The sequence below is a fragment of the Rousettus aegyptiacus genome, unplaced genomic scaffold (assembly GCF_014176215.1).
Source record: "Rousettus aegyptiacus isolate mRouAeg1 unplaced genomic scaffold, mRouAeg1.p scaffold_m13_p_5, whole genome shotgun sequence".
Classification (NCBI taxonomy): domain Eukaryota; kingdom Metazoa; phylum Chordata; class Mammalia; order Chiroptera; family Pteropodidae; genus Rousettus; species Rousettus aegyptiacus.
The window spans coordinates 3,975,492-3,985,825 of NW_023416308.1; the positions used below are offsets into that span (position 1 = coordinate 3,975,492).

General features: G+C 41.3%; 1 protein-coding gene across 20 annotated transcripts in view; it reads left to right on the forward strand.

Moving 5' to 3' along the window:
- Window positions 1–9,139, forward strand: part of CLIP1 (CAP-Gly domain containing linker protein 1) — a 106,408-nt gene extending 97,269 nt beyond the window's left edge. For 16 of the 20 annotated variants that reach the window (XM_016153793.2, XM_036221789.1, XM_036221790.1 and 13 more), the window contains 6 exons: window positions 4,194–4,311; window positions 4,393–4,543; window positions 5,133–5,182; window positions 6,168–6,173; window positions 7,050–7,174; window positions 7,494–9,139. In XM_016153793.2, the coding sequence (XP_016009279.2) occupies window positions 4,194–4,311; window positions 4,393–4,543; window positions 5,133–5,182; window positions 6,168–6,173; window positions 7,050–7,174; window positions 7,494–7,719 (676 nt within the window). In that variant the 3' untranslated portion in view covers window positions 7,720–9,139. The remainder of the gene's footprint in view (window positions 1–4,193; window positions 4,312–4,392; window positions 4,544–5,132; window positions 5,183–6,167; window positions 6,174–7,049; window positions 7,175–7,493) is intronic. The other 4 variants (XM_036221785.1, XM_036221793.1, XM_036221795.1 and 1 more) reach the window with 1 other exon arrangement.
- The last annotated feature ends 1,195 nt before the right edge of the window (window positions 9,140–10,334 follow it).

Below are 10,334 nucleotides of genomic sequence, written 5' to 3' on the forward strand. Positions count from 1 at the left end.
TACCAGGTGACTTTAAAATCACCTGCCTTTCAAAATGTAATTAGGCATGTGACTTTTTTTGCAGCTTAAAAAGACAAAACAAATTTGGGTATTTGTCCATTCCTCTCTCCTTACTTCACCATCTCTGCTCCCATTTTAGGTGCTGGGTATGCTTAGGAGAATATCTCTTGAAAATTACTTTTTATCAATAAATGCAAATAAAGATTTTTTTTCTGGGAGTGAAAAAATTTTAAATCTATAGTTTCCCATATTTAGAACTTTTTTTTTTGGTCAAATGGTTAATTAACCCTCATAGAAAATTATGTCTATTTTAGAAATCTGAATGTAAATATGTATTTTAGCTATTAACTTAGGCCCTTAAATGCCTTCTTAAAGTCAGTTTGGTAAAAGATTCTTATGTATGTAGGTCTGTGTGTGTAATAGTTAAGTAAATTTCACATAGAGTACTAAAAAGAATTTGATATTTAATTTAAAAGCTGGGAAAGGACTTAAATCATGAGGATATTTGAAATGTAGTTGTTTAAGTGAGAACTGAGCTCTTGGCCAACAGTTCCCTTTAGAAGTGATCATTGGACATATAACAGTCAAAACAGGATACGATTTCATCTTCCAAGGAGTCATTACGTTGAAGTGCAGAACTTACTCCTGACTGCAAGGTGAAACCACTTATCAATCAGAAGTTAGTAGCATCCTGCTGTAACTGCTAAGGAACCTAACCATTGAATGATAAACAATAAGTAGTGAAGGCTTTTCTCTTAGCTTAAAAATGCAATCATTTTTTTGGAAAACTGGTCTGCAAGTTAGACAGGTCTCCCTCAAAACAGGTTCCAAGATGTCCACGGGGTAAAGCAGGGCCAACCGTGAATTGCTCTAAGTATCAGAACTGGGGAGGCGTGTCCCTCTGACTGCGACTCCCCGCAGCAGATGAGGAGACTCGTCTGGCTTCCTTCCCTCCTCTAGGCTTCCTTATGCCCAAGAAGGCACTTAATGAAGTCACAATTAATTCTGTTAGTGTGAATGCAGGATTTCTGTCAGGACTGAAAACTAGCGACCCGTGCCGCCTGCAGATCGTGACGCGGGCACGCGCGCCTCGGCTCATTAAGCTCGCTGCGGGTTGCTGACTGTCTGACTGTCTCCAAGCCTGTGCTACTTACCAATGCTCATCTCACCCCTCTCTTTTCCCTTTCCTACTCTTGCTTCCTTTGCTATATCTGTGTGTCTTTCATGGTAAGACTAAAGAAAGTCTATCCACGTTATAATAAATAAATTTCATATATTTTTAGTAAACCAAATTGTTGTATATATTTTTTGGCTGCCTTTGTCCCTCTGTGTCTTGCTTTTGTTTTGTAAAATATTCTCAGCAGTACACACGCGCGTGCGCACACACACACACACACACACTTTTTTTGTACCTATATACAGCAAAGAACTTCAGTGCAAATTCGTATTCGCATTTCTCTTCATGTTTCTAATATTTGGTTCTGTTATCTTGCATTTTTTAAAGCTTGCCCAATAACACGTTAAGGTATTTCCTTCGTTACTAGAGTTTATTTCTTATGTAAGTAGTAAGGAAAGAATCTGGGTAACATGTTCCCTTGGGGAAAAGATTTGGGGCCCCTCCAGCCCTCCTTTCATATTATGTTTATCTTCCCTTCTTGATATTTTTAGTAACGCCAAGCCATACGAGCCAGGGTGGCTTAAAAGTAATATGCCCTCCCCCTACCGCTAGTGTGATTTGTGACTCAGATGTCAATAACGTTGACATAAATGGTTTAACTTGTCCCTCTTCATTTGCACAGTGGGATTAGGGCTCAGAAATAGCCTAAGAAACCAGCAGTGAAGATCTGTCACAAAGATGAGCTGCCACTGTCTGTTTGTCCTGTCATTTGGGAGATGTCACAAGTCGTATCCCCCTCATAACCAAGCGTCTTTTGATAACTTGTGCAACGTTTGCTTGCCATCTTAGAGAGCAGTCTCGCTTAGAGGTTCTGTATGTGATGATAAGCAAGATACCTGTCCCTTCTTCCTTCTGCCAGCTGACAGTCCCTCACACTAAAGAATCTGTGACGTCTTGGCTAACGAGAGTCCTGATTATGGAAGAATCTAAATCTGCTTCATAACCCCCAAATCCTGGTATTTTTCAGTAAAAATATTTACAGTAACATTGTTCAAATTTGAGTTGTATTTATAACAAGTGAAGCTTTTGAAATAGTTTCCATGATAAACTACCAAGTAAGTTTAATAGAAACTTAAGGAGCCCAAGATTTATTGGATCTTTGGATAACGTCAGATATTTACTTTCCAGGTGGAGGAAGTGCCTGTACCTTCCTTCCATTAAAATCTTTGTTTTAACCTAAACGAGACCCTGTTTCCTAGCTAGGCATCACTCCCTTAGTGAGTCAACGCCCCTGGTGCCCACCCCCTTTTCAGTGTACAAATAATGCTGGGGTGTTGAATTCCAGAAACTTCTGTAAGTCTCAGATTCTTTTCTTATTACTCATCATTCTGGAGTATAAGTGCAAGCAACACAATGAGATCAATACAACACTTATATTTTATCTTTGTGTAGAATTTCAATTTGTCATAAATCATGAGAATTCTGTAATTCGTGTGCCGGATATCTTGGGTCTCACTAACCATACTTTCTGCCATTTCTAACCTGGGCCTCAGTTTCCGATTCTTCTAGCTGTTTCTAAAACAGACCAAACCGTTACATGCTCTGCACTCATCCAGTTACCGCTGGTAGAACCGGGAGGAATTCGGCTTGTGTAAGCTCTGAATTCTCACTGATGATCAGCCGCATTAATGTCTAGGTCGTATGGCCTGAGGGTTAGCTAGGAAACATGCCTCCAGTTCTGTTTTCCCCAGAATATTTTTGTGATTCAAGGTCTTTATTTTGTTTCAGACTTGCATGTATTAAAAACAAAAAACAAAAAACAAAAAAAAACCTTTTTATTTAAACATTTTAGATTCACAGAAGACTGGCGAAGGTCGTTCAGTTTCCCACATACCCTTCCCCCAGCGCCCCCCCCCCCAACGTGTACAGTCCTGGTGCATTTATGAAAGCTCAGACAGGGACACGAGCACGGGACTCTGAGCTGGACTCTAGACTTTCTAGACTGTTCACATTGCCCCAGTTTCTCCATTAACGTCCTCTTTCTCTTCCAGGATCCAGTGTAGGAAACCACACCGCATTTAGTTGTCACACCCCGTAGTCTCCTCCAGTCTGTGACAGTGCCTCAGTCTTTGCTTGTCTCTGATGACCATTGGTACTCGTGACTGCATGTAACTTTTACGGCAACGTAAACTCACACGCACACCAGCGCGCGGAAGGGCCTGCCCCTTTGGGTTGCATCTGTCATGTCTTGCCCTCCCCCCCTCCCTCCCCATCTTCTCGTTCCCCTCTCCCCTCTCGTTGAAAGCCCCGTCCCCTCCCTCTGCTGAGTCAGGCCGAGGACATACACCCAGTGCTCGGACCTTCTCCTTCCAGACGCCCCCATGTTCTCTATACCTGAAAATCCATTTTAACATTTCTGTTCTAGCTTTTATGCAATCACCTTTAATTTCTGAGCAATTTAATGTCGTCTTCGGATTCAGATTCCATGGATGAAAAGTACTAATCCTTCAGTTTGAATAGTAGTAATGATCGTTGCTACCATTTTGGCCCATGAGATCTCAAAAACACATTCTTGGAACTTGCTAAAAGTTACTGAAATTAGTGAGAACCAATCGATACTTCCAGCATAAAACTGCTCTGCATGACATCTGTATAATCGCTTTGCATGTGTGTATTTTAATTGTCGTTATTGCTTGGTAATAATTTATTTGAGAAATAACAGAACTCAACTGGGGTTAGATTTTTAAAAGAATTCTTTGGGGGTGCAACAATCTGGTTTTGTTTTTTTTAATTCTATGTCTTTTAAAGTTATTAACTTGTTTCTTTAAATTCAAATGGATACAATGATAGCAGTTTCTGGCATGTCTATGCATAGTAAACTTTTTCTCCCCTCACAGTAAGTAAAATTTCAAGTAAAATTTTGCAAGCATAATAGCCTTACCACCCTATAAAATTTCCCTGTGATACCTTTTTTCTTTACCTTAACGAAAGTTAATTATGTGTTTGTTCTAGGAGAGTTGGGCACTGACCACTCTCCTGGCTGATTTCTGGAATTTTTAACTCTTTGGTTTTTTAGAGAATCCAAGTTAATAAAAGACGCAGATGAAGAAAAAGCTTCCTTGCAGAAATCCATCAGTGTTACTAGTGCCTTACTCACGGAGAAGGATGCGGAGCTGGAAAAGCTGAGAAATGAGGTAGAGTACCTTCCGAGGTGAACATTCTCGCTGCCTCTTTCTGTTCAGACTCCGAGCCTAAGCTACACCGCTGTGTTCCAGGTCACAGTGCTCAGGGGAGAAAACGCCTCGGCCAAGTCCTTGCATTCAGTCGTCCAGTCTCTAGAGTCTGATAAGGTGAAGCTAGAGCTCAAGGTAAAGAACTTGGAGCTTCAACTCAAAGAAAACAAGAGGCAGCTGAGCAGCTCTTCAGGTAAAACGATGACCGTGCGGCGCCCCTTTCCGAGCCCCCTGCTTCCTGAAGGGACCCATCTGGTCGCGATGCCCCTGCAGGCAGCCGACGTGCCGCCCCTGGGTTGGCCGCCCGGCCTTGGCTCTGCCCCGGCTCAGTCAGCCGAGGGCTCCTGACGACCCAGGCCCACGCAGAGGGGCGCCTGCTCTCCCCATTTCGGACCTTCCCGTGGTTGGGAGTGTCGGCAGACATAGCGTGGCAGACACTGGCTGCCACCCTAGGGGCCACTGTGGGTTCTGAGACCGCTGCGGCAGAGGACAGGTGCCCGTGAGAGAATGGCGGCTGGCCTCTCTGGACTCAGACAGGGGAGAGGGGCACTCTGGCCAGCTGTGGCCAGCCTGAGCGAGAACACCTGACGGGGAAGGGCCAGCACCGACGTAGGTCCCGAGGGGTCCGCTTGGGGCAGGCACTCGTGAACATGTCCCGGCAGGTGCCTCTGAGCAGTCCACAGAAAGCGGGTTTCTAGCACTGGCCCTTACAGTGCAATGACGAGGGAAAAGAGCAATTAAAACAAATCCTCCCTCCACGGTTTTTCTTTGTTTATTATCAGGTAATACTGATGCTCAGGCAGAAGAGGACGAAAGAGCCCAGGAGAGTCAGGTAATGTTCTTTCCTTCAGCGTTGCTTACTCGCTACTTAAAAGATCGTCCGATCTTTTGAATAGGTGATACATTCATATTGCCTGTTATGAATGTATTATCCAAACATTAAGCCATATTAAAAACACATTCAGTAAAAAGAATCTCCCAGCAAACATTCTCTTCTCAGTTCCCAAACCACCAAACAGGGACTCACTGTTATTAGCGTCTTTTTAAATCTTTTCAGAGATTTTTTTTTAAATGTACATATAAGCCAAGATGAATAGTCTTTTTCCCCTCCTTTTTTACATAAATGGTGGCGTATTACATAAACCACTCTGTACTTATCCTTTTTCTAGCTGTATAGTATCCCATATGGCTGTAGCTTAATGTAATTAGTTCTCTGTTGGTTGACATGACATTTGGGATGTTTTTGATCTTTTTAGGTATATTATAAACAATGCTGTAATGAATTAACTTGGACATCTGTCATTTTGCAGATATAATAGTATTTCTTTAGGATAAATTCCTAGAAGTAGAATTATTCTGTCAAAAGTTTCCTTGCTCATCTTTACCTTTAAAAGACGGGGTTCTTGAAAACTGTTTCCTAAAGCCAAAATTAACAAAACAGCCTTAGTTTTAAACATGGGATTATATGGAGGCAAAGTAGTCTATATTTGGAAATATTATAGCACGTACAACAAACATCCATCTTCAGTTTTAAAATTTTGGATATATTTGCCTTGTCCAAAAATCACAGGCACAAAAGCCATCTTTCGTTTTTCAATACAAGCAAAGCTCGGGGGCTTGTGACTCGCTTCAGTTCCCTGACATCCCCTTTCAAAGGCTTGGAAGATTCAGCAGACGTACTAACTCACCTTGGTTAGCATTGTCTGCTTAGCTTGTATGTCTGATAATCATCAACTTACCGGTGTTTTTTCTTCCCCCCTTTCCTCTCTGCTTCCGTTTGTTTCATCCGCTGCTGCCAACACTTTTCTTCCAATCAGCAAATGGTTCGTTTTCTGTTTCCTAATTTGCGAGTGAGTGAGAGTGTGTGTGATGTTTCCCACTATACTGACATCCATTGTGCAGCTTTTCCTCCTCCCCGAAACGGAGCTCCTAGCAGAACAAAGTCTTAGAAAGTGCATCGTAAGAAGCGGGGACAGATGTAGTGGGTCTGCCTCAGTGTCGCAGGGGTGTCTGTCCTTCAGGGAACCACACAGCTGTTCATTGCCTGCTTGGTTTCGTAAGATGCCCCAGCAGGAGAAAAAGGCCAAATAGTTCTTTAAAAATTGAAACGTGTGCATGTATGTGTATATACATACATTTTTTATATCGTAATGTAAGATTTTTTTCAATGGCTGTTTAGAAAAATAAGACCTCGTTATTATTTGTAGAAAAGGGAAGAAACTTGTTTTTAAATGAAAGTGCCCCTGGTCTAACAGCAAACGTTGGGCCAAGAGCATTTCCTCCTGCTGGTCGTCCCCTGATGCCACTGTCCCGTCACCCTTGGCGCTGGCGCCCTTCCCACCCGTGGTACCCAGACACCGCCTCGTCAGCGTGTGCCAGAGTGTCTCCTCTGAAGACACATTTACCGTCCCACGTGGAATCAGTGCATGTTAAGATGGCCGTCTGAGGAGAAGCTCCCCGAACTGTTTCAGATCTGCGGAGGACGAGTCCTGCATTGCTTCTGCAGTGTAACGGGACGACTGCCTGGTGATGATTTTTGCCACATTCTGTGCGCGTGCATATAAAACAGGTTCATAATGGCCACTGCTGGCCCCTCTGCAGCCATAGCGTGAGACCGTATGTCCGTGACTATTTGCTAGTTCAGTGTATACATTTTAGATATTTTACACTTTTTTTTTCTTTTTTTCTGAACAAATCAGATCGATTTCCTAAATTCGGTAATAGTGGACCTTCAAAGGAAGAATCAGGACCTCAAGATGAAGGTGGAAATGATGTCAGAAGCAGCCCTTAATGGGAACGGTGATGACCTAAACAATTATGACAGGTATTTCGTATTAAGCAGTACTGATTGTACCTCCATTCCAGCTAAATAAATTGTGTTTTTAACGTTAGCTTCTCCAGTAGATTGGAGAAATAGTTGCTTTGCGGTTACTTGGCCATAAACCAAGTTCCATAAACATGGCCAGAGAGCGATACACTACCAATGATTTGGCATGAAAGTTTTAAATGTGGATTGTGGTAGTTACACCAGGGACCCCCAGCCTCGGCCTTAATTCTTGGTTTTTATTCTTTACAAGTGGTACTGTCTCTTGAATTTCTTCTAATAGAGCTGGGTCTCTGATCATACATGCTAACATTTGCAGTGACGACCAGGAGAAACAGTCCAAGAAGAAACCTCGCCTCTTCTGTGACATATGTGACTGCTTTGATCTCCACGACACAGAGGATTGTCCTACCCAGGCACAGATGTCTGAGGACCCCCCGCATTCCACACACCACGGCAGCCGGAGCGAGGAACGCCCGTACTGTGAAATCTGCGAGATGTTTGGGCACTGGGCCACCAACTGCAATGACGACGAGACCTTCTGACGAAACCTCAGTTGGAGACCTGGGCTCTCAGACGGGCTTGCGCACGGGCGACCGGACACCAGCCTCGTGTGTGCGGACTGCGGGAGCACGCACGTTATTTTTCACCCCCATCAGCAAATCTAAGAAAATATTTTGATCTTCCACAAATCGCCCTTTAATTTCCCTTTATAAGTTAAAAATAATAAATACTTAGGAGGTGGGTGAGTTATCACCTCTGATTTTGTCTTCTCGGTTTTTCAAAGTTTTACTAAGATGCTGCACCAGATGCCATTACACTCATTATCCCCAGGGGAACCTCACTGAATGACCCCTACCCTCACAACACCTTATTTAAGTAACTTTAAATTATGCCGTTACTTTTCCTATTTGCACTAAACTATTTGCAGGCTGCATTTGTATATTTAGATGTTTTGGTTTAGCTTTGACACTGGAATGAGTTGAAAAATGTGCCATTTTGCATTTTCATCTACTCATTTAAAGTATTTTATTCTTAAAGAACTATCTGAGCTCTTTGCACTACCTGATGTCAGTAGTGCCTTGATTTCAGGCTCGATGATGCTTAGGTGTGGGAAAATGAGACAGGTAAAGGGAGGGGCAAGCCCCCAAACTGCTGTGGGGACATCTATAATCTATATGCTGCACCCACTCACTCTACTGTGGTGTTTTGTTTATTGATTTTGCATAATTTCAGCTTCTTTATATTATATGTATATATTTTTTTAAAATCTATATTTTGGGAAAAAGCATACACAATGTGTCTTTCTTTTCAAATTTTTACCTTATGAAAAAGAAAACACTTAAAATGTTCATCAGGACATAATGGGCGAGGCCAGAAATAGCATCACACGGCTCTGCAACTGATTTTTGTTTTCATTTTGTTTATCAGATGTAAATGGGAGAATTTTCTCCATAATTTTTCCCTTCTCCAGCAGAAACCCCCAGCAGTCAATTAATTAGATGATAAGCCACTTTAAAACACCTAAATTAACCAGTCTACAATCTTTACGAGGTTTTTTTTTACTGTTTTTAGATGAATGTATGATGAGAAATTCAACATTAGTAATTTTGGATTTTCTTATCACAAAAAATAAAATGAAGGACCTCAACCACCAGAAGTTTATCGACCTGTTTGAATCTATTTATCTTGATTTGAATGTCTTCTAGAATATGTAACAAGTAATGTATCTTCCATGCTACATGTATTATAAGAACTTCTATAATTGTATATATGCTTTTGATGTATTTTCCCCTTGAGATTATCAACTCTGTGTTTGACAAGTGAAAAGTAAATCTGTGATCAGTTGAAAGTTTTGGTTATAAATATAATAGGAATTGTTTCTCAACATGTAAAGCAGTATTAAAATTTGAGCAAATAAGTGTTCTGTATCTACTTTAATAAATGATTATTCTTTTTTGCCAATGGTAGTAACTATTATTATTCTCTGGTTCGTCATAATGGTTTTCTTCAAATAAGCAAGCGCTGTAAATCCAAACAGCAATTTGCACCTCAGTCTTGTTGATAGAGAGTATTAAGAAATAGATATATCCTTATCTCGAAGTGTTCTGTGACCCATTTAGCATAAAGAAATACCTGAGGTTGTTATTTATTGCTGTCACACCATTACCTGACAAAAATAGAAGCGGCACTATACAGTACCAACTATTCATGAAGTTTTAGAAAGAAACTTTGAATGTAGCTGTAATTTTCCCAAAATGATTACATAGCCAAACATCTTTTATGAGCAGAGTCCCCCACAGGTAGATATTTCCAAAGCAGAATTACTAATTGAACGAGAGCATTGCTTTTACCTAAATAACACCCTGACAGTAGCCCTGGACTTGAGTATTAACCACAGAGGATTAAAAGAAACTATTGACTGAATTTATTGTGATCATTTCACAATGTATACATAAATCATGTTGTACACCTAATAGTGATACATATCGGTTACGTCTCAATAAAAAAGACAACACTGAGCAAGTATGTAACAGCACTGTAGCAAAGTGTCCAAACATCTATCTATACCAGTAAAACCTTTGATCAACTGGCATCCTGGTCCTGTCAAAACTGTCAGGACCAGCCTGCTCTTGCTCACTTACACTCATGCATGCTTGAGATTTCACTAGCCTTGAGTAGTTACCTATTAGAACAAGTTGTACCCTCATTTAACAGCTCATGGCATAGCCTGTTTACCTCATTTATTCTCACAGAGGGTGCAAAAATAATACACATTCTCAGTTGAGCAAAAAACCCAACACCTGTGAGAAGAATTTGATACAGGGTGAAAACTGGGCTGAGAAATATGGAATGGTCTGCATGAGTGGAAACAAGTTATTTTAAAATCTGAATGGCTTTGATGGAATCATGGAATCGAGAGTGAAAGTATAGATGATTGTTTTTCCGCATATCCCTAAATTCCGCTCTTTGCTTACTCAGACTCCATAGTAATTACTTCCCGAGCCCTTTCTCCATAACGTAAAGTACAAGTGTATAAAAGATTGAAAGGAGCCACGTGCTCAAAGACCAAACATTTTCGTCTTTCGCCAGATCGCAACTAGCCAACTTCCACCTCAAAGTATTGAAACGCATGTATCCTAAAACAGTGTTTATTGAG